This window comes from Triplophysa rosa, linkage group LG2 (genome assembly GCF_024868665.1).
Source record: "Triplophysa rosa linkage group LG2, Trosa_1v2, whole genome shotgun sequence".
NCBI classification, from domain to species: domain Eukaryota; kingdom Metazoa; phylum Chordata; class Actinopteri; order Cypriniformes; family Nemacheilidae; genus Triplophysa; species Triplophysa rosa.
Window position 1 is genome coordinate 3074575 of NC_079891.1, and position 24142 is coordinate 3098716.

At 37.8% G+C, this 24142-nt stretch overlaps 2 protein-coding genes across 2 annotated transcripts; both read right to left on the minus strand.

Annotated features, from left to right (window-relative positions):
* Nucleotides 1–272: 272 nt before the first annotated feature.
* Nucleotides 273–16283, minus strand: c5 (complement component 5). Its single transcript, XM_057319421.1, is given in 41 exon segments — nt 273–798; nt 884–1025; nt 1145–1231; nt 1368–1457; nt 1803–1886; nt 1969–2074; nt 2167–2241; nt 2469–2571; nt 2684–2723; nt 2811–2904; nt 2988–3050; nt 3144–3296; nt 3384–3589; nt 3679–3850; nt 4753–4851; nt 5710–5869; nt 5959–6043; nt 6120–6332; nt 6635–6724; nt 6808–6868; nt 7128–7349; nt 8219–8358; nt 9246–9328; nt 9436–9520; nt 9820–10023; nt 10112–10180; nt 10263–10389; nt 10482–10643; nt 11174–11380; nt 11598–11786; nt 12480–12680; nt 12829–12944; nt 13050–13185; nt 13258–13363; nt 14577–14667; nt 14765–14847; nt 14997–15091; nt 15184–15254; nt 15583–15736; nt 15814–16009; nt 16216–16283. Coding segments are annotated over 41 exon segments (5070 nt in total). The 3' UTR covers nt 273–656.
* A 2119-nt stretch (nt 16284–18402) lies between these two features.
* prdm12b (PR domain containing 12b) lies at nt 18403–21850 on the minus strand. Its single transcript, XM_057322490.1, has 5 exons — nt 21521–21850; nt 20300–20490; nt 20036–20191; nt 19756–19870; nt 18403–19605 (listed from the first exon to the last, which is right to left on the minus strand). Exons 1-5 carry the CDS (start codon nt 21738–21740, stop codon nt 19181–19183), a joined length of 1107 nt encoding a protein of 368 aa, XP_057178473.1. The 5' UTR covers nt 21741–21850; the 3' UTR covers nt 18403–19180.
* Between the last annotated feature and the right edge of the window lie 2292 nt (nt 21851–24142).

The window sequence follows — 24142 nt, forward strand, 5'->3', positions numbered from 1 at the left end:
ATTCCACTATTGCACACACATATTACACAAAGTATTTAGTTTAATTACATCAGAAGTAACTGTAATTAAATTACAGAAAAAATAAGAGTAATCCCTTACTTTACATTTTCAAGGGAAAAGTAATTAAATTACAGTAACTAATTAATTAGTAACTAGTTACACCCAACACTGCTTAGTTTTACCACTCAAGGGAGCGTGTCCCGGCGTGGTGACGTCAATGCATACCCTCTATAGACCACTTCACAAGATGTAAACACTGGCACTTCCGGTTTCTTTTGTTTTATTTTATTTTCACATACATAATTAAACCTTACATATACTCATTTAAAATTTTGATTTGGTTATAAATGTTTTGTTGGTTGTATTTTGTTTAAACATTTGTGTAGCTTTGAAAAACTGAAACAGGAAATTCTTCTGGACCAGCGTCGATTGTTATCCGACATGGTCTATAGAAAATGTATGAGTAAGTCTATGGCTATAAGACTGTGATTTTTAGTTTTGTTCAAACAATATACGTACATAAAAACATTTTCCTTAAGAAAGCATATAGCTCATTTGTAAATGTTATTGTCATATTAAAGATAGCAATATGTATACATTTTCCCAGGGGATATTGTAACAACAGGCACATGAATATCCTCTGTTGGCATATAATATCAAAAACAGCCAGTCATTGTAAAGTCGTATTCAAAATCTTCCAGAACAGTGATGTATTTTTGGCAGGCAGCGTTTGAACAACCGTCTGAACTGCGTGGCAACCATTCCACAGAAGCATCTGAATCCAAGGGAAACTTATACCTGAAACGTCATAACGAGAGAAAATGAGTTCACGGGAGACATTGGAGACATTTCATAATGAGCAGGAGTGCAGATAAGAACTCACTTGTAAGCTTGACCCACTCGTATCTGCATGCTTTTGGCAGTCATAATCAGATACTGCTTGCCAACTTCAAGGTTTGTGGAGCTGCAAGTCGCCCTTCGGACTAGTTCTATCTACGTGTCCGATTTGATGTCATCAGCTGGTTCTGTAGAACACAAAGTCAGCGTTTCAATTGAGCTGGGAAACGTATCAGATTTGGGGTCATAAGATTGCACACCCCGTGCAGATTAATCATAGACACAAGTCATTTCAATACACACTTGCCTTTTTTCAAAGGGGTTCCTTCAACTTTTGCTTTGTAGGTCACAAAGTCCCCCGTAGCCTCAGAGGATTCAATCGACACTTTAAAGGCTGCCAAAAAACACAAGCAAATTACTTTACATGCGCAAAAATATGATAGAGTACGCATCAGTTATTTGCAGAGTAACTTTATGAATGAACATAAATGTTCACACGTTACGACATGAAGGCTAAGATCAGCATTTACCATATTTAATGCTTTCTCTGCACATGTCCTGTCTGCGCTGCTCAGAGGTGATACTGGGATCAATCCTAGACTTGAAATTGCAGCATTCCGCTAATTTTGAAGAAAAATACCAATACCTTGTTATTAAACTAACACGTTCATCTTAATGCACACACATGGTTTGAAATAATGAAAAAAAATTATTTTGCTTTATAAAGTAAATATGGCTCAGCAGTATAAATGTGTGGTTTGTTATCAATATTTAATGGCTGATGATTGGCTCTTTTTACTAAAAGGCGGGACTTCCTTCGCTAGTGTGGGTATATTGAGCGTTTCACTTTTTGGTTTAGTTTTATTTAAAATTTTCTCTTGTATATTTTATTTCATATCACAAAGAATTGTGTACAAATCAATAGTTTAAGCTGTAAATTATTCAACTGTGACATGCTGACTCACCTGCCATACACTGGCACTGGTCTCCGTCACAGAGTCGTAAGAGCCTGCGACTTTGTCTGTAGTAGTACTTTATACACTGATAATCTGAAGTCAGAAAGTCATCTGAGAAATGCTTGCATTACTTAAACCTGAATTCATTTTACAAGCAGGAAACACTGTACAGTACCTGGAGCAGAGAATTCATAAACTTTGAATACAGAGGCGCTGCTCATGCCCACTTCAAACTCCTCCTGAATACGGAAACCCACGCAGTAGAACTGGTCTGACGGTATCTACGTCATAAGAAATGCGTTTTAGAATTTTAGCACACTGTATTACAATGCAGAAATGTGCCAGATGAAGAGATTTGCTCATCGATGCTTACAGAATCGATTTGAAGGATGACTTTGTCCCCTTCGATTGCATAGTTGGAAAACCGAGTCTCAAGACCGTTCTGATACTGCGAAGAGAGTAAAAAAGCATCACTATCACTGTAAAAATGTCTTTACAGAATTGTACTGTTTATTTTTACAAAATGTTCACATTTTACGTCTTGTGTAAAATAGCATGAAAAACGTGCAAATTTCATTATATCTAAATGTTATTTGATGTTTTTTTTCTGGTGCCCCAGCTGCCTGAAAATTACTTTGTTTTTGCAACAGAAAGACTATGGAAAAAGGCTCTCACCATATCTAGATCTTCCTGGATCGGGCTCACTCCAGTCGGCAAATTAATTTCCATCACAGTGAGTCCAGCCTCCCTTTCGACCAAATTCTCGTGGGGCTTGTACCTTCACGCAAAACAGGGCGTTGTCAGAAAAAAATGTAATGACAAAATATTGCACAAGCGGATGCTTAAAACATGTACCGATAACCAAGAGTATCAAAAATGTGGCAACTTACTTTGCGCAAGCTACAATCCGCTGCGATAAGAGCATTGGATCTGGTCAAACAGAAAATCGAATGTTTTTAACTGTAGTTAAAATATAAAAGAATACTAAGCGGAGAGAAGCAAATGCGCACCACCTACCATTTGAATTTCGGTTGCGGTCGTGAACGTCGATTAAGAGATCAAAATGGCATTTTTCATCGCCTTCTGACATTTCATAGTACACCGTTCTCAGCTGTCGAAACATGAGAAGATTCGTTTTGTACATTTAACATGACGATGACAATGAATTTCTTGCTAACCAAACCAAATGCTAACCGTGGCGAACGACACTCCGGACGTCACCGCCGTTTTGATAATGACGTCATCGTTTTGAGTCACCTTTGCGATGGAAAAAGCAGAGGTTTTGTGTTAAATTTAGAAACACTGTTCATGTGAACTATGGATTCACATCGTGAAAAACAGAAGCCGTACTTCAATCGGTGTAGCCACTGGCTTCTGCTGTGTTAGGTTGATGGTAGTGATGTCACCTTTAGTCCGGTATTCAACGTTGACCTTCATGTCTAAAACGGCTTGTTTAGCTAACAGGCTGTACCTGGAAAGCACCTCCAAAGTGAGAACAGTGTCCTGGAGAAATGAGAAAAGACAGATCACAGGAGGTAAAATAATGCCAGGCATACATTCGAAACGAGCGTAAACTGTTAGGAGAAAGACCTGCGTTGAATGGACGCCTCCGCCGTATCTCTGGTCTTGTGTTAGCCAGTTCAGAATGGGTTTGGCATAGTTGGAGTCACCTCTGTGTAAAGAATTGAGCAGGACGTACGCTGTCGTTTCCACGCTCTTCGCTGCTGTTTTACTGGGTTTTAATGGATCTTTCTTGGGTTGAGCCTCCTCCCAGAAACGAACCGTGGCTGGGTTTCCTGAAAATGTACCGACATGTGATGCTTTTTTGTCTTATAAATAGGAGAGCGATTCATTTTTTCGGGTCAAAACAAGTATAAGACATTACCTATGATTTGAGCCTGTTTCTTGAGTCCCTCGTAAAGATAATTTGCAGGCATATTGTGGATGTCTACTAGTGTTAGAGCATAGGAAGAAATGGCTCTTACGTACAAATTGTTGAGCTTCCTCGTCTGAGCGGAAACATAGTCTGATGCGCGGTTTAAAGCCATTTTAAATTCCTAAAAGGATGAGTGTGTTGTTAGCCAGATCTCCACTTTTTCAGGGTGGAGGCCACGTTAAATTAGACTTGAATTAAACCCTCATTTGGAATACAGTCTGTTAGGTTGTCATGTGTACAGGTCTTATGCAATATTCAAAGTCATGAGGTTTGTTTGTTACATTTAGTCAAGTTTCTTTTCGGTGATGCAATGGCTGACCGATTGACACCAAGGTACAACCCACAGAACAGACTGTGAAGGTCTGTGACAAACAGATTAAGCTTAGCCTTCATGTTGGTTTCAAACATAAAAAAATAAGTTGTTCCATTACACTGTACAATTACTGTTTACATATTCACTAGAGATGCACCGATATATCGGCAGATAATCGGTATTGGTCAAAAAAAGCAAATTTTCACATTATTGGTTATCGGGCAATAGTTTAAAAACAGCCGATGATCAGGGCCGTTATATCCTGTCAATCAAAAGAGGACACGTTAAGAAACATCACCAGTTTGTGTTCAATATTAAGTCATTATATGAATTAATAACATTCTGAAAGTTAAGAAATACTAATTTAATCTTCAGAATCGGTATCGGCAGGTATTACTCGGAATAATCTGCTATATATTCGTATTGGTGGAGAAATTTTGTATCGGTGCATCTCTAATATTCACCAAACATTAGGGGGGAATTTTAAAATACAAAAACTAAATTTACATCTGTTTATACTGCACAACCTTGTTTTCATTTACGTTAAATAAAATAGGTCCGTATAGAGTTAATATCGTGCATTTCTTTGGAAAAAAATAGAACTATTTTAACTAATATTATATAATATAAACTAATATTAAATAAACATGCAGGATTCATTCTACAGTATTAACTTCTTAAATTTGATCATATATTACCGGCAGTCATACCTCTAAGTTAAGTGTTTTGATGACCATAGCTTTTTTAATTCCAATCATAACAAACGATGTGAGGTAAACAGTCTGTTCAGTAACATCTGCTCCAGCACCCTGAAAAAAAAAACAATACAAAGAGGAATAAATGCTGGAATACAGAATATCTCTAATACATAATACATCGTATGTGTAAAATGAAAAAAAAAGTCTGCAAAGGATTTCATAACATTCAGACATATCCCTGCAGATAAAAAGATTTTTTAAATCATGAGTGTATATTTATAAACATATATATATAAAAACGTGCATTACGTTCTGTTCACTCTAAAAAAATCATTCATGTGGCTTAGTCACAAAAATAAACAGTTATATTAACTTGATAAAATCTTTTAAAATCATTTAACTGATTTTTTTCAGCGGGACATATTAAAAAGGTTAACAGTTAACTTCTATACAATATACACATTATTTAAGTTTATTTAATGAAAAAAAGTATTTCATTAAAAGTATTTCAGGCTTTATTTTGCCCTTCCCTTTGTGATTGGTTTGTTGTAAGTTGGGCCTGGACGGGAGGACTAAAAATGCCTGGCCATTGGACAGACAGTAGTCCTACCTCTTTTTTGTTGCTGACGTCATGTGGTGAAGAGTTGTTGTTGAGAGGGGGGAGGAGCTTAATGTTTTTGTTTAAAAATTACAAGTGCAAATGAATAGAAAAAAAAATGGTGTGCACGGATAAATCATTTATAATAATCACTGCAACACTGTGTAAAACACTTAGAATTTTCCCGTTTGATTTCATGGTGACTTTAAAATACACTCAGAAAATGACTCGGATTTACTTCTTTTTTTTTACTTACATTTACACAATTTAAACGGTACATTTCATTTAGCTTTAAAACGTACTCAGGTGTTTGGAGTGTGAATTGTTTCATGTAAAATCATCAACATGCATTAGGTTCTGTTGTTTCATACCATAAGTTTGAGTGGTCTAGTTTCAGATTTTTCACTGAAGGAGCCGTCATGATTTTGACATTGTCTGATCAGCCAAGAGATGGTGTTGCTCATCAAATTAGACTCCACAGAGACGTAGTCGTGCATATCAGCGAGAGTCTTGACGACAAGAGCAGTCACCCTAGATAAATATCAAACAAACATACAGCAGATTTGACTCATTTCAGCTCACAAACGTCCAGGCGAAGAAGAACCTGTGCAGTTGTTTACCAGGTGCTGGCTGATTTGTCCTCATTTGACCACATGCTGAACGCATATTCTCTCTTTAACTTAAAGGACATGATGCTGGTGATGCCTGCAAAGAACAGTGAGATATTCGACCACTTTATAGCAAATCCCTGCATCCAGTTGTACCATGCAGTGGAGCTTACCAGCTTTCATTTTTCTCTTCAGCTCTATGTTACTCGCAGCCACCTCTTTCCCCAGAACGTCCCATTGCTCTGTGCTCTCTAGGAAGTGGTAGACATAGTAGATCGGTAGAAGACCCATGAGTTCCACCTCAGCTGAGCCCCTTGGTAGTTGAGTCAACTGCTTTAAACCACGTGGATTGGTTAATATTGACAGGAGTTCTCCCAGCACTTCACCTGATGGAAGTATATAGAAGTTACAAACTAAGTGAAAAGGGTTAACGTCGAATGTAACGCATCATGACAACAAGACTTTTAAGTTTAGAGTGTTACACTTTGGGTCCTTCTCAGGATTTTTATTTGGAAGGTCCGTCATTTGGTGTTGTTGCTTCTTTGTGTTTTCTGTCTAGTCATTGGCTGTTTTCTTTATTATTTAGTCCAAGTCATGAATTGTGAACATTTTTAAAGAAACATGTCTTAAGAAAGAAATTAAGATATTCGCACAATTATATCTTAATCTACAAAAATGCTGCACGTACCGTTAATTATCAGAGAGCGTTCCACGGTTGACTTTGGCACGATTTTTGGAGGAATGGAATTTTTTAACTCAAGTTTTCGTATTTGAGTGCCTAAGAAAAGACAAAAGAGATGAGGTTTAAAACACGATGCAATGAGCAGAGAGCGTACTGCTACTCTTCAGAGGTTCTTTTACCAAAGACGCCCCTTGGATCGATTCTTCCTCCAACCGTCTGCTCCTTTCTTATTCCTTCTGGCTGTAAAGTAGCAAAAAAGTAGTAGATTATATACTTAAAGAAATATTTGGGAGGATAACATGCTTATAAAAAATGATTTGTTATTATTATTTTGTTTGACTAAAATAAGGAAGTCACATACTGTACATCTAAAATGGCACGAGGATGAGGAAACTATGAGAGAATTTGTATTTGTGTCTGAACCATTTCTTTCACTATAACTTGGGAACATACAAATGTGTTTGTCGCCAAAGCTCCATGCTTATGTGTCAGGTCTTACCACAACTCTCAACGTCTTTATGAGAATGTCCGTCACTTGACTGGTTTTTAAAGTGAATTTAAGCGTATGAGTTCCTGCTTCCATGGCCATGATGTAGAACTTGACCATGGCCACAGAGAGAGATTCTATTTTGCCCTTGTTTTCATGTGGCGCTCCCCCTCTCCCCTTCTGAACACCATGAAACACACACACTCCCTCTGGTGCTGTCAAGGTAACACTGTACTGTGTGAGATATGGAGAGATACAGAGAAAACAGTCACATAAAGATATCAAAACACAGGTTTAGTGGCATTTACGCTCTTCTTATTCATATTTTGCTTATATTTTTGAATAATAGTAAACTCTTGAAAACGATGAAGAAACACAATAGTAAAAAAATAAAAACTCAAAATAAATAAAAACTATGTCTACTGTGGGGCGGATCTAATATCCAGGTTTGTAATAAATAAACTGTTGTAGTTTTGTTTTCATTTACTCTCTCAAGTACCTTTTTTATATATACATTTTTCTTTCTTTCTTTCTTTCTTTCTTTCTTTCTTTCTTTCTTTCTTTCTTTCTTTCTTTCTTTTTTCTCTTCTTCGTTTCTTTTCCTTTTCTCAATATTATGTAAAAGCCTAATTCAACAAATATTGAACCAAAGATTTTTCTCTTTTCTTTTAATGTCCCTTTTGAAGTCCACCCACCTGTAAAGAAATGTTGCAAATATAGTAATAAAAACTTTAATTCGGAAAAACTGTCATATTTTAGCATCCATAAAATAGTCGTCCCATTCGATCAACCAGCTTCTATATTGGGCTCCTCTTGGCTGCTTTTTCTTTATTATTTGGTCCAAATCAAAACATTTTAGGGGTTTTGCAATTAAATATTGTAAATATATGAAATCATTGTTCTATAATTTCATGTATTTGTACATTATTTTATCAAAGTTTTATTATTGTTTTGCACATAGACATATTCAAATCACACTGATTTTTAAAACCGTGATACATTTTTCACTTAAGTGACCCAAACTTTTGCACAGTATTCTAAGGCTATACTCTGTCACTTCTAACTAAAGTGTATTTCATATGTTTTAGAGGTTAAGATCTCACCGGAGTACTTGAAGAAAGGCGATTGTAGATTGAACCCTTGAGCTCAATCTGCTCTCCACGCACCATTGAATACGGCAAGGGTACGTTCACACTAATGCCCTGAGACACTTGAACCTTTGCTGGATCTGACACGCATATACCTAACCAGAAAGACAATAGCAGAATATGTATTATCCATAATATAACACAGACTCATAATGCATGATTTCCCAAATCAATGGATTTGTTTTGAATTGAGCACTAGTTTACTACTTAGTGAATACTGCACAGTTAAACACTTTATAATAGTAGTTTGTTTTTGATAGTAAGTAAAATAATGAGCGTCTCATTCTTATGCATCCTTATGTAATATATGTGGTTTCTTTGCATTGTTTATTTTGTTTTCTGTAAAAATGTTAACATGGCAAGTGTTATTTGCCAGTTTATTTGTTGAGCGAATGGCATTGTGATATTAAATTATGGCATGAATTCATTTGGTAATATATAGAAGGGCATCTGAGTAGTCCAATGCATACAGACAATATAGATACTACAACATCACATAATGCAACTTTATATAGACGGTTTCAAAGTTACAGCATAAACAAACGCGTGTTCGTGGACTGCCCTTAACCTCCGGTACACATTCGCAAAAATAGAGTGCCTGAAGATTATTTCTGATAACAAGCAAGAAGAACCGTTACTTGGCTAAACTTGTCTTTTCAATAATTAGAATTTAGACTGCGATACCAAGCTCAACCGCTAGATGTCAATGTCCCATACGGTTTCTTTAAATGCGACAAAACTACAGGACCCATTTAACAAATTGTTTATTTAACAAAATGAACATACAACAATCGCTTATTTAATACAATTATTATACAATAAAATAATCATGTAAATTAATATTAACATAAATTAAATAAAATGTAAATAGTTTTATTATTAGACACTAGCCAAACACAGACCGGAAGTTAACTGCAGTCCAGGCGCGCGCGTCTCATGAAACGGTCTCTTTTTTGCCAAAACAGGGGATTTTAATACTCACCATCACTGAAAACCCCAACAGCTTTCAGCTCCCATGTAGTCAGTGAATCCGGAAGATTCTTGTTGATGCTTACTGATCCAGATCTTCAACAAATATAGCAGATTTAGCTTTAACTTACTATTTATTTCTCTTTCTAGCATTGCAAACTTATTTTATGTGATGACATTCGTCGTAGGGTTTGTGGTCTTACCTGCTGATTGTGTGTTCCTCCCAGAACCAGCTCTCAGGAAAGTAGCTCCGGGTCGATGGAGATATATCCAACAGAAAGTCAATCGCTGTTAAAGGAATAGTTCACCCAAAATTTTAAATTCTGTTTATTTGGCCTCATGTCAATCGAAACATGACTCTTTCTTCAGAGGAACACAAAATAAGGTATTTTGAGAAATGTCTCCAAACAACATTGGCCCCCATTTACTTATTTCAATATTTGCTGACCAACGTTGTTTGGGTCTTCAAAATATCTTCTTTTGTGTTCTGCAGAAGCCAGTCACACAGGTTTGGAATGACGCGAGGATGAATAAATGATGAAAAAAGAAGTTGTCCTCCATTATGTTGATGTGGGCAGCAAACATACCAGAGCGACTAAGTATGATCCTATCCTCGTTGTCTTCATGGAGCTTCATCGCATGTTCGCAGCATTTGCGAAAGGCGTTCTTACAGTGTTCCGCACCCTTAGGGTTCACCCTTATCCTCGCAGCACGTTGACCACAGGTTTCAAGGGTCGGGCTACTGTGTGTCCCAGCTATGCAGCACGGTTTGAACTTCCCGAACGTGTTGGCTGTGGAATAAACGTTGTGTGTAGTTGTTGTTGTTATTGAAAGATGAGCAGAAGATGTGCGGACTATTTTGAAAGGCGAGAAACAAACCATATTTTTCAAACTCATCATTCAGGCTGACCGAGCGCCTTGGTCTAGCCATAGAAGTGCAAACCCCTCCTAAATGAAAGAAAGTCTGTGAGAGGTCTCAGGAAAAATTTCCTTCAAGTTCACATTAGATGGTGTAGGATGTGAAGGTCACCTGCATTGGAGGTCTGGGCGTTGGCATTGGTGAGGATCATAAGTCCGGTGCGGTCGAACACATCGCCGTTGTTTTTGCCAGCACCTCTTCCACAACCCAAGTCGCTTTTCTCGATGTGTTGCAACACCTGCAACGCGGCGTTAAAAATGACGTATATCATTAGCGTCTTTGTTGTAGTTTGTCATTGTGTTTGTTGTGTGTACAATTCTGCTCGTTCACCTGTTTTAGAGGGTCTTTATCGTTCGATCTGAGGTTGTATAGGGCCGTGTCTACAGCCGACAACGCCACCAGTGACTCCTCTCTTGTGCTTTTGGTTGACACCGTCAGTTGAAGCTTATCTTTGGGTTCGTAGTGTTGGGAGTTGGGAGTTGAGAGGTCCACCTGAAATATATCCATAATGCCATAGAAGAATCATTTTTGGTTTCCCCAAGAACCATTTACTTAAAGGTATTTATATAAATCATTTCTTTGTTTTGTAGTTGCACTAGGGGGAACCTTTTGTGAAACAGGAAAGTTCTGTAGATGTTAAAGGTTCTTTATGGCCATGGTTCTCAAACCTTTTCCTTGAAAGGCCCCCTTTGTGTAGAGTGCATCGCTTTGTGCCCCCCCAAGTAAATCCTTGTAATCTTAAACTTAACAAATTCAGCTATACAATGCTGGAATATTAATTATGTTGGTTGGTGGTCTTATTTTTCTGATGTTTGATAGCATTAAATCTATGATAAATGTCTGTATTTCATAAAATGCCACAAAATCCCCCCCTGGATCCATCTTGGGCCCCCCAGGGGGCCACGGCCCCAGTTTGAGAACAACTGCTTTATGGAACCATTAAGCCAAAAATGTTTTGTGGAAAACCCCTTTTTTTGTGGAAATTAGTTACAGTGTGAACATAGTGAAAAAGAAAGTGTTACGTTTAAATTATTGATGCATTTCGCTTGGACATCGAACCACACGGAATCTGCCACCAGCTCGGCTTTGCCCTCGCCGGTCAGGATGTAGTACACCAGCAGACGTGCAGAAGGAACCATGTCTGCCGTTATCAGAATGTTCAGATTCTGACTCCTTTCATTTACACGTTCGACTGTGTCGTGATTCACAACCTTCCCTTTTGAGATGATCTAACATGAGAAATGTTAAATTCATAACTGGAATCTACATATTTAAAGTACATATGCTGTTATTAATGTATGCTACTGTTAAAAGGGTTAAGGTGACCTATTGACTTATTTATATATTTTAGGATAATAGGCAACTCAACAAAACTATAACAGAATAGCACAAAGGTAACTATGGGAATTCTGGTAACTAACAAGTTGGTTTTTATGTGAGTTTTACCTGGTAGCTGAAGGTCTTCAGAGAAAGATATTCGCGATATTCAAAGTGAACTTCGATATTTGTGTACTCGCCGACTTTAAACTTGACAGAGTCAGATGGTAAATTAATGTACAGATATCGATGATTGGTAGACACGTATGATTCGACCTTATGTTTGACTTGGACTTGGGAATGATCTGCTGTCTGAAACTGAAATCAAAACAATATGAATATATTTAGCATACATATTTGACACATTATAGCGCTAAATAACAAATTAAACATTCAATTTTTGTCTCCCTATTCACTGAATAAAAAATGCAGTCTACAAGTCAACATTTTCTATTGATGTGTTGTATCAATATTTTTCAGTTGGCTCAGTTGAAGTTTTGATCATTTTACAAAGGCCTGTTAAAGGTGCTGTGTGTCATTTTTTGGAGGATCTATTGACAGAAATGCAATATAATAATATACATAACTATGTCTTCAGAGGTGTATAAAGACCTTACATGATGAAGGGTTAGGTTTTTACACCTTAGAATGAGCTGTTTCTATCTACATACACAGCAGTCCCATTGAATGAAATTCGCCATGTTGTTTCTACAGTAGCCCTAAACGGACAAACTGCTCTAAAGAGAAGCGAAAACGTGAAATGTGTCAGCCACCGTAGAGCTACAAAAGGGAGGGGTGGAGTGAGCTGTTGGTTGCAATTCACAACCTCACCACTAGATGCCACCACAAAACCCCACATTGCTCCTTTAAATGCCCCAAGTAAAACATTCATGAATATTTGAGCCATTAAATTAAATAGTCACTAGAAAATGTTGAACTGGGATCAGTATATAGACAACTCATTGAAATTGTTCAGAACTTCATTTTAAAATGTTCCAAGGGTTCACTCACACTGAATTCAGCATTTTGCACTTCTCTGGGTATATTACATGTGAAGTAAGCAATTCCATCCCTCGCACTTGTTGCTGTCATCGTATCTTGGTGTCCAGAGAATTTGAAATGATCTATTTGGTTGTTGACATTTGTTATCGTTGCCGTTGCTTTGACTGACACTCCTTGTTCTGGCTCACCCAAAGGATTCGTCACCAAGACCTATGACCGGAAGTGTCAGTCATAGTACACAGACTATGGACATGCACATTTGTAGAATGATCGTTTAGCTTTACATTTCTTATGATGAATTACTGTAGTTTCACATACAAGTTTATTACAGTTATTACAGTAAAGACGGGTATCTTACTCTGATAGCGTATGGTAAGCCAGGCTTGATGAATGGAGGGGTTGCGACCACTTTCAGGGTAAATGGAGATTCTGCAAACTTCACATGTGACATCACTGCCTGCTCGGAGATACCACCTAATAATGACAAGGGGTATCAATAAGTACATTTTTACCGTATCAGATTTTATCATTATTATTTTAGTTTGATATTGAAAAGAAACTAATGCTAACTAGACCCACCAGTTGACTCTTGCAACAAAACTATCACACGTAGGAGAGTGTTTGGCTTCATGTCTTGCAGGTGCTGAGGTCCGTCAGGCATAGTGGACAGAGCTGACTTGATTTATAGACTGACATCCAGGTTTCCATCTCTCATCTAAAAGGGGTAATACACTTTGAGAACGGATATACAAACAGTGAGTTTTGATGAGTGCAACACTGATTCTACCTGATAAAATGTAAAGGTTGATGGGATCATGACAGTTTCATCTGGAGTACTGTAGCCAAACCTCAAGAACACATCGGCTTCACTAACTGGTGTTCCTTGCACATACCTGACAAGGCATATAAGTGATTTTCATTTGTAAGGAACTATGTATGAGTTACACAAATATGTCAAAGAAACAGACATTAAAATCGTTTGCAAAACATACGATCCTCCTAATGTTCCAGTCGAAAAGATAATGTTACTTGCAAAGTGCATTTACCCAGCAAACACAGGACGTTCACCTAATGTTAGTATTTGGTTCCCGATTGGTTGTTTATTTATATTGGGGTTTTTTTTGGAAACCAATGTTCTAGGAAATGTTGCAAAGTATTTTTAAATAACTTAACTATAACAGATTGCTCCCTAAGGGTTATTTTTGCAACAATAAATAACTAATATGTTCCCCAATGGTTATTTTTAGGTTATTTTTGTATTCATACAATGGCTTTCTGTTTCATAAGTGTGTCAGAGTCGGCGGGAGAAGAACCCAATTGCAGGCAGCGGTAGGTGTAGAAACAAGACTTTTATTATGAACAAAAACAAAAAACCCACGATGGGGTAAAAAAAGAAAAGAAAAAAAAAAAAAAAAAAAAAAAAAAAAATACCAAAAAGGGGAAAAAAAAAAAGAAAAAAAAAAAAAAAAAAATAAAAAAAAAAAAAAAAACCAAAAAAAAAAAAAAAAAAAAAAAAAAAAAAAAAAAAAAAAAAGAAAAAAAATACAATGGGTTTAGACAGCAAGGCGATGAACAAGGCAAGGCAAACAAGACATGTAAGCAAAAAGAAAGAGCACAGGACAGCAAACACAAGGGCATTAAATAGGCAGACTAAAAAAGGATAATTAACAAGGGACAGGTGTCGGGAATGTAACACTAATGGAAGGCTAAACGAGGAAACGAGAGGGGCGGGGCCAAAGACGAGACCGGAGAGAGTGCAAGTTATGTCAGAACCAACAATAACATGCCTCTCTCCACACAAAACATAAGGCTCTGTCATGATTCTGCCTCAAGACCAAGAAAGACATGACGTGATGAGGCAGAATCATGACAAAGTGACCTAAATTGAACATAATCCTAAATAATTCTTCCATGTTTGATATCTTAACATAGTTTTACAAATGTTTTTTTTTGACGTTGTATTTGTTTTACAATTTTCAGACTTCGAAATGTTTCTGCCTGTTTTATAAAGTTTTATAAAAACATTGACACCTGATAGATTTGCGGTGGGGTTTCAGATTTTTGGTCCCTACTTTATGTATAAAAAAACAAAACAGAAAAACTCACTTGGCTGAAATCTTCAGCTTGAAAGACTCAAAGTTGCCAGCACTGATGTAGTTTTCCTCCGGCTTGATTTGAAGTGAAATACTGGGCAGCACTGAGACACATACAGCAGCATGCGTTCAAACAACAACACTTCAAACACATCAACTTTTAATATTCACTTGGACATGGTATTAAATCATTGCTCTGACCGTATTCTTTGACCTCAAATTCAGCCGTGGCAGCCGTGTCAAATATTTCAGTGTAAGTGGCCTGGATTTTCCAGATTCCAAAACTGAAAAAAATCGGATGAACATTGCTCATCAGCAACATGTTTTGCATGCTGATTTAACTAAACTGAATAGTTATGCTAAATTGGACTTTTACTGGGTCTCTCTATTTAGATCAATCTAAATATAACGTTGAATAATAAATATGTCTCACATTGGCTTAAGTGGTATTTTGAAGGGAGGAAGAAGTGGTTTCGCTCCATTGATTTCAGTCATATCAATCATTTCTACCTTGATACCATTGGGGTCCTAAAGAAAGGTTTGAATCAATAAGGTTCACGTGTAGAGAAACACGAGTAGCAAAAAATGGTTAATAAGAAGCAGCGATTAAAGATGCTCACCACAAACGTCAAGGTAACGGGATGCCTAGATTTCCTCAGCTCCTCATTCATGGAGTAAACACGCACTTGTACTGTGAACCCACAGAAGATCAAAGTCTCTTTACATACATTTACTCTTTCACACGTTAACCCTTAAAAAGACATCAATGAGATTAAATGGAGAGAAACATTTGCTCAAGTGTCATTCGCGTCTCAGATATTTCTCGTGAGAAAAGGAGTCAGAAATGTCTCTGTCATTAGAGTTTCAGAAAGGATCTCAACAATGTCTCAAACAAAACATGTCTTGCAATCAAAAGTCAATATTATTGCCGACCTCTAATCCCTTTCTGCCGGGACAAGATGAGAAATGTTTAAGACACCCACACACACTCAGATATAAAAGAAACGTATCATACTGACCCTCCTGATCAGGCGTGTATAATGGTTTGTCAGTCTGGATGAAAAGAAAACCATTGACAGTAGTGACTGGGATTCTTTCATGTGTATTCAAACCACTAGAAATCGCCTGAAGATAGACATACTTCTCCCCCTTAGGGAAATCATTAGGCATGATCTGAAAGCAAAGAAAATGCTTTAATCAGACATTCCTACAGAGTAAATTTGAATAGGATGCTAAATTCACGGTCTTACCCGTAAGGTGGCCTTCGCGTGATATTTGTTGTGAACATTGAGTTTCAGGGACTGAAAGGCATATCTTTTGTCTCCTGGTGCCAGTGATTTCTTTAAATAAAGATCCACGATGGTTTCCTGGTCATAGCCAAACAACTGCACCAGCACATTTTCAGAAGCGTCGAGTCGCAGGAGTTTGGGTGCAGTGATTAAATATCTGCAAAACAGCACAAAAATTGATTTGTCAAAACGTCTGTGTTTGCTTTAGTTGTAGACAAAGCCATTCATTTGAAATATAAATGCTTGACTTTAAACAGACACAGTGAATACACTTACATAAGTTCATTCTAAACAATGTTGTTTGTCAACAGTGCGGTTCAATGTTAATGTAAATTTGTTAAAGAATGTAGACTTGCAACTTACACTTTATCCTGAGCGCAAATGCAAGCGAAAAGATGAAATAAGCAGATCAAAATGAAACGTGCCATCATAGACAGCTTGCTGCAAAACAACAAGCTTCTGCTTTTAGTTCGTATCATGATCCGCTGTGCTTGCTTTAAGTTAATTATTAGCTCAACTGTCTTGAAAGAAGAGTGGATTTCTCTAAAAAAAGACAGAGAGAAATAAAGAAAGGAAAATGACAATAGCCAGAATAAGCTAGACCTAAACAAACCACAATGTTGATGATTTTTTGGTGTTTTTACATCAGAAATTGTAACATTCAATGCTCACATACAGTTTAAACAGGTATAGATCTATTTGCCACAAATACAGATTTGACAGAGATATTTGCTTTGCAATGGTTTATTGTGCAAGAGTCTTGAACATTTGGACAACGGTCTGATTTACGGGAAATGTTGTCATTGATTTGCTGAATCTGGGTCATATGTGAAAAAAGTTTGCCGCTCACCCTTACAAAAAATATTTTATTTAAACGTGCTATTAGTATACTTCTTTTAAACTAAAAAGTCGAATTTTTTATACACTTCTCAAAAATATACTAATATATGTGTATACTTGACACATAATTACTGAAAAGTCTATTTGGCCTGTAATTGTATCTAGTCTCTTGATCGAGATATACTTCAAATCTACTGAAAGTACAAATAAAGGTATATATTACGAGTATAAAAAATATATTTTTAAATTACCTAAATAAAAACTTGGTATATATAATTTGCTAAATTAACACACAAATAGTAAACTGTGTGTAAAATGTTAAGTACACTCTGGTAAATATCAAAAACCTCACTTGTAGTATAATTGCAGTACAAACAAAAACCTTCTCATCCCATTATTTCCTGTCTTTCTACACTGTACTGCCTGCATGGCCAAAACTATAAAAAGACAAAAAACATTATATTAAAAAACTTTTGTTGTGTACTGCTACACTGAAACGCTTTTTGGTTGTTGCTCAGTCATTCAAAAAATATTGAAGCTTGATTAATCAGATTTTTACACAAGCAACATACACATCTCTGCTACAAACGAACACTTAAAAGTTTGTTTCTAGAACATGCCGTTCTTGTAAAATTACGGCAAAAGTGACAGAAGTGCAAACGTTACAACGTACCCCATGGGTGGGGTTTATTGTAACAGACAGAAGGTTAGTCGTAAAACTTGCTAGAAAATTCTATTTCAACACAAATGACTCAATATTAAGCCGTCTATAAACTAAAGGTGGATATTGTTTGTACATCCGTCTAGAATAGACAGAAATCTACACATCTATCATTGTGCAGTGTTACAACTAACCCCGCTACGTAAACATTTTTGGAAGCCAATTAACAGTTGCTAGGAGTGGTTGACATGTTTCAGTATGGTGCATGTGTTAGGCAACAAGACAGTGATTAAGATAATATAAGTTTGGATTTGGTGACTTGCACACACCTAAATGAGAAATTGAAAAATACATGAAGAAATGTACTTTCATGCTGCCAAAACACACTTTGTCCAATATCTCCAAGAAAACACATCAAAACTTTTCAAAAATTCAGAGAAAATTGTCATCTGGCAATGAGAGAAAAAGGCCGAAAGCACAACTCGGTCGACCCTGAATGTAACTGTGAAAGACATCCGTGCTACAGTTAACCCCGCGTTACTCTGTGCCCCGCGCTCCCCTATACTTTTATAAACTAAAAATATAGTCCGAGGTATTATAATAATAGCCTACACTGTAAAACTTTGCTGTAGTTTTGCAGCAGCTTTGCAACTTACTGTAGATTTAATTTACAATTTTGTTTTAAACATAAACATACCTATTTCTTATATTTTCTTTCATGGTTTTTTTGCAGTGTTGCTGTGCTAATGCCAGTCTCTTCTTGCTCATTTTGAGTCTCAAACGTCAACGTGTTTTAATTTTGGTTAAAGTTGAACTCAAATTGAAAACAGTACTAATAGGAAAGTAATCTACAGTAAGTTACTTCCAAACCTGCTGCAAAACTACAGCAAAGTTTTACAGTGTACACTTACAGTGCTAGTACATTGAATAGTATACTTATACTTAAATTATACTGGTTACTTATTTCATGTAATGCCAAGCAAAAGGAAGCTACCAACAAAAAAAAGAACTAAACCGTGAAAAAGTGACAAAAAACGGATGTCATTTGTTAATTATTTATTGAGCATACACTGTGAATACCCAAATAATTTGATAAAAGCAAACATATAGGGCTTATACTAATATAATAGAACCAAGTTTGGTAATAATACTTTAAGCTTTACATACATACTCAGATAAAGTGACTATTCCATATTTTTGGAAGTAAATCTTAAAATCATATATACATTCCTTTACATACTTCATATTGTTCATTCACAATAACATGCTTTTAACTTGCGCCTCTCTGACTGGCCTGTAGTGACGCAAATTGGTCACCAAGTGGCGCTTGATCCCAGTGTAGCCCCTGTTTTGCTGTCTGTTATACAGGCAGACGAATAGAAACTCTTTCTCTGTATTTTTCATCTTCATAATGCCTCCTTATTTGCCTTTACGTTGATCTTTGAGACTCAAGTGTATAAAATGCTTGATTTAAGGAAGAAAACAATACAGTTGCATGCAAATATGAAAAGATACATTCTAAATGGCATTATTAGTTTGATCAATCATTTGCCATGACAAATAAACTTTAAAGAGCCATTTGTGTGTCGTTCCAATAAGAATTCAACATGTACATACAAAAACGGCCCCTCGATGGCCAGTTTTACTTCAGTTCTGTCTGTGAGTTGTGCAGGCCTTATTTCGCCATATCTCATCACTGCTTTCTTCTTCTTCACATGGCCAGGATGGCAAACCACAAAGTGAGAGTACTGAACAGGACCTGCTTTACATAGACACACAGCCTGCGAGACTGCAAACATCTGAGACGCTTGAGTTTGTTAAGCTCTCTCAAAGCACCATGGTGGGTATGTGATGCACCAGTGAGGCCGGGTGATGAACCTGTGCCAGCTGAGGAGGGGGGGGTGGGGGTGAGTGGGCCGGCAACCCCATCACAGCCCCTGTGTTGGGCGGCCTGTGCCGTGCGCTCTTCTGGTGCGCCCGCAGCCCTGCCAGCTGGGAGTACGCGCTCTGGCAGACGTGGCACTTGTAGGGCCGCTCGCCCGTGTGGAGGCGCACGTGGTTGCGCAGGGTGGAGGACTGACTGAAACGTCGGTTGCAGAAACGGCACACGAAGGGCTTGTCCAGCGTGTGGATGCGCATGTGGGAGCGCAGGTTACTGCGGGAGTTGAAGCCCCTGTGGCAGATGACGCAGCGCATGCGACTGGCTGTGGAGAGGTTGACGGAGGAGACGCTGTCGCACAGGTTGAAGTCATCTGTGAGGAGTGGAGTTAAAGGTTCAAATTCTTGATACAGATGCTAATGCAGTTTTAACTCTAGTGCTGTTGTAACGCTATGCTAAAGATCTGTCTTATCGTAGCGGTACCAAATCCCACCCTTAGCCCTAAAGCAGCTGAATTACGCACCATTTTTAGTCTTTTTCTGTTGTTCCTCCTCGATGCCAGGGACTCCCGGGATGCCCAGGAAGGTGTTGTGGGAATTCCCATACCACACGAGCAGTTCTTGATCTGGAGGAATTGTCTGTCAATCAAATAAAGAAATGTTTTATTTACTAAGCCAGGGAAATATCGAAAGTGTTTGTTTTCATATACAAATATTTCATATCATTAAATGTAGGCTGTCTTTGGGTGTGCCCTATGACACAAATATACAATATGAACATACAATCAAAATAGATCAACGCACCTCAACAGCTTTGTAAAATATGCTGCTTCCAATCTGCACAACCTCGAGATTCTGCTCTTGCTCATTGCGCGCGCATTTGATGTAAGTCATCCAGCTGCGATGATCCTCTTGGCTGGCATCGATAAAATAGCGCACCGTGCCATCCTCATTGAAAACCTGAGAACAACAGAAAGCTTTGCGTGAATATCTGACTTGCCAGGAGACTGTACGAAGCCAAACTCTCAAAAACAGCGCGTTTGCGCCCGCGACACCTGTTGCACGTACCTCCCACATGAGATTGTTGTTCTTGAAGAGATCTACATGCTCTGGTGAAATGACCCTGCCAGTGAACGGACCCATCTCGGTGCCAGCTTTAATCCAGGTTTTGGAGAAGATGCCAAGCCCTTCCCCTGGGATGGAGCTTTGCGCAATGATGACTTCACTTGGCAGCACCAAGCTGGAGAGTTTCTGGACCTCTGGAAAGAGAAAGCGGCAAAAGGTGAGTGAGCAAATAAAAGAAAACGTACTCAATTGTTTTACAAACGCTATCTGTTTAAGCCTTTTTAAAGCAAAAGAAAAGGCAAAAAGCACAATAAAATCATAAAAAGAGTGTTAAATTATAACAAATTGTGCCTCGCATATTTTTCGTTTCATATTCCAAACTGTTCCTTTTATTGTAGGCCTGTATAAAGGAATGTGCAGTCTGCGCGTCAGAATACCTTCAAATGGCAAGACTCAAATAAATGTCAAATGCCTTTTAAGTCTAACAATCCAGCAATTTTCCACGATTTAAATGTGACGAGGCTACATATTCATAGGCAAGAAACAGCTTATTCCGTATTCATTATCATTTCAGCAACTTTGTATCACAAAATGAGCGCTGAAAGAAACGAGGTTTCTCTTTAAACGGCCCAGGAATGTCTGACAAAACGCAGAAAAGGAGATTAGCTGCTTGACATGGTGTGAATAGCAGCCAAATCAGCTTTCACGGCATATTAACAGCGGGACGGGAAACTTTAAATGCGACCGAGGGAAAGAAAAGTGTCAAGGCGGGGGTGTGGAGACTGTCCCGGGCTGATGAATGACAGCCTTTTCTCCGTCTAACGTCCTGGATTCATTGGCAACTTTCTCAGGTCAAGAACAACCCTCATGATTTTAATAGACTGATTTGAATAACTTTAAGCATTACGCGGTGTATGAATCGCAATGCTTAAAATGTGATATTGTATAGAAAGCTCTCAGAAATAATATGAATTTAAATTAGTTAAATTGATTAGTAAATTAATATTCATTAAAAAGTTTCCATTAAGAACATTTATATATATATATAAACTTCTTTGTAGTGGAAAAAGGTTCTTAAAATTCGTTCTTAAAAATCTGTACCATATCGCCAAATGCGTTTTGGAGCTTTTCTTAAATTGATCAAATATGATATTCTAACCATTTCAAATGTATGTTCATTTTAACGTTTTAGAAAAGGAATAATGCGAAATCGTGTGCACTCACCTCCAGAAAAGGACTGCGCCAGGACCTCTGCGGTGAAGGCTGTTTTGGGGCTGACGGTGGTGGTCTTCTCCTCGAACAGGTGTTCCCCCAGCACGTTCCTCCAGCGGCCGTACAAGAAACTGTGAAGGATGTCAGAGGTGATGATGTCGGACAGGGCCAAAGTCTGCTGCTTAAATCCAGCCTTCAGAACCAAAGCATCGGCAGGCAACACTGAACCCATGACGACCGCAAAAACTCTTGACGACAATAACGCAAAATATCCCCTTTGCTGTTAAAATTAGACGAAAAGTCAGAAGCCGGCGCAATATGGATACTCTCTTCTTCGCTAAGTGTCGAGAGAATGTTGCGCCTCTCCACGGTCCCGGTGGGCTTTATATGCGTCAGGTCTGACCCACGGTAATTAGTTATTAATGACCCTCCCCTTGTGTTCTTTAGACTTGTTCAACCAGAGGAAAAAAACGCCACACTCTTTATTGAGTGGCTACTCCTGAGGGGGGGTGGGGAAGAAGGGGGGCCTTGTGTGTGTGTGTGTGTGTGTGTGTTGATGTTCAGGATCCAACAACCACGTTTTGGCTAAAATAACAAGCCCCCATGCATCTCCACACTGTGCGCCCCGTTCCAGCTGTTTGCTCGCCTGAGAGACGCACTGCGCTTTTGGCATGGAAAAGCACTTGAGACAACACAAATATTTATGGTGAAGACGAGTAAAGGGAAGGGTTTATAAATTGACAAGTTAGTTTTTTTATTTTGCTGACGAAATTGATCACATAAAAAATATAAATCCGTTTTATTAATACGCACAGAGACGGGAGAAATTACAATTTTGTATATTTAGATTTTTTTGTTTTATAGAGATTAAAGATTAATTGAGCATTTTTCGTGCCATAACCTTCATGATGCCATAATTTATTATATCAGATTATTTTATTATCATTCAGTGCGCAATTAATTATTGCATCATTTCAAATCTATTATCACAAACTTTCTGTTATTTTGTATTAACGAGATAGTTCTTTATATAGAACGCAGTAATCATATCGAAATTAAACTCGCATAAACACACTGAATGAGTTTTAATGATGTGCTTTGGAGTACGCAAATATGCAAAGTCGTCTGGGTCAAGTATATCTTTTATTCAATCTTTTTCAGGCCGAAGTAATTTAATATTCATGGATGTTAATTTAAAGTCTTTTAGTATTGTGCGAGGTGTATATGGGCTTTTTTTATGAAAAGCCCCTTGCCTTTCCCCTCTTTCTCCGGGGTTGATGGACTGAGACAAAATGGGCAGTTCCCCCCTTTCCAACAGGGAGGACATCTTTATTCCTTCCCCGGCTTGCGGGTTTCCTATTCAGCTCTCCTCAAAATAATGCCGGCTGAATGAAAAGTGCTGCAAATCAATCTTTCATGGTGTTTTTGAGGGCAATTTGACATCCATGCACTCTTCTTTTCTTTAAGATAAGTACAAGGGGATGGCCCGAAAAAAATCTGGACAAGGATGGGGTCTGGCGAGTGGGGAGAGCCGCGAGCGAGAACTTCCAAAGAGAGATGCGAGGAGAGCGCAGAGGAGAATGTAGGTGAGTGATAGGGCAAGAAAAAAGATTAGGACTCAACAGCTGCTTTTGGGGGATAGCCCCCCTCCTCGGGTTTCTTTTTCTTTGGGATTTGACCCTCCCTTTTGAATTGGATTTGCACAAGTAGAGATTGATTTGTTTTTATTGCGCTATTATAAGTTTCATAAATAAGGGCAAACGTATAGCCTGGGGGATTGATGTAACACAACAAACAGGGTAACGATTCGTTTTCATTAGAAAGGAAATTCAAATGTTTACATCATTTAGGAGAATACCAATAGTTAGCAAAAAAGCGTTTTTAACGTCTGAAGATGAAAAGGACTAAACGTGAAAGTTTAAGCATAACTTTTACAAATATTTTAGCCTTTTTGCGAAAAAATAGAAACGAATTTAAAATATTGTTTAGAATTAATACAAGCCTGAAACATATTGGCAACATTTCTTTTTTTATTATTTGTTTGTTTATTTTAAAAACAACCATCTTTTTATTGCGTATAATATTAGAATGAAAGAGAAGTCGTGTTTCTTATGTAACTGCTTTAAAAGTTGCACAATAAGAAACAACCCAGATTGTAGCCTAAATAAAATCAATGCCGTTTTAATTAAATTGAAGTCTAATTTAAATTCAATAAAATGCAAAAACGGCGTGGAAATAATTCGAGTTATAACAGGACGATAAAGAAACTTGCTGCGGTGCGTAATGCCTTTTACATTCATGGCCTTCGTCTGCGCCGAGCGTCTCGGTTGCACAAAGCTGCAAGCTGTTGCGCGGTGCTTTTATCAGAATAGAAAGGAGACAAAAATCCCAGAATAATGGAGATTTGCAAATGTTTTTCTATTGATTTGACTCAATGAACACTGGATTTTTAGGGCTATGAAAAACAGAGGAGTTGGGATGGAAAGCTGAATTGGGAGCGTGGAGGAGAGAAATGGTTTTTATATGGCTGGATAAAATTTAATTAGCGTAGTACAGCCCTTGAAGGACAATAGAGGACTCAATATGTACCCAATCTGAATCTCATTGGGGTGCAGACCGCAGAAAGTCAAAAGA

What these genes read in the sequence shown, in the direction of transcription:
- prdm12b (XM_057322490.1), bottom strand. Translation starts at nt 21,740, where the DNA reads ATGGGTTCAGTGTTGCCTGCCGATGCTTTGGTTCTGAAGGCTGGATTT. An exon ending in ACAACAATCTCATGTGGGAG is followed by an intron (nt 20,192 to 20,299) that starts GTACGTGCAACA and finishes TGTTGTTCTCAG; the next exon opens with GTTTTCAATGAGGATGGCAC. An exon ending in ACAGAAAAAGACTAAAAATG is followed by an intron (nt 19,606 to 19,755) that starts GTGCGTAATTCA and finishes CACTCCTCACAG; the next exon opens with ATGACTTCAACCTGTGCGAC.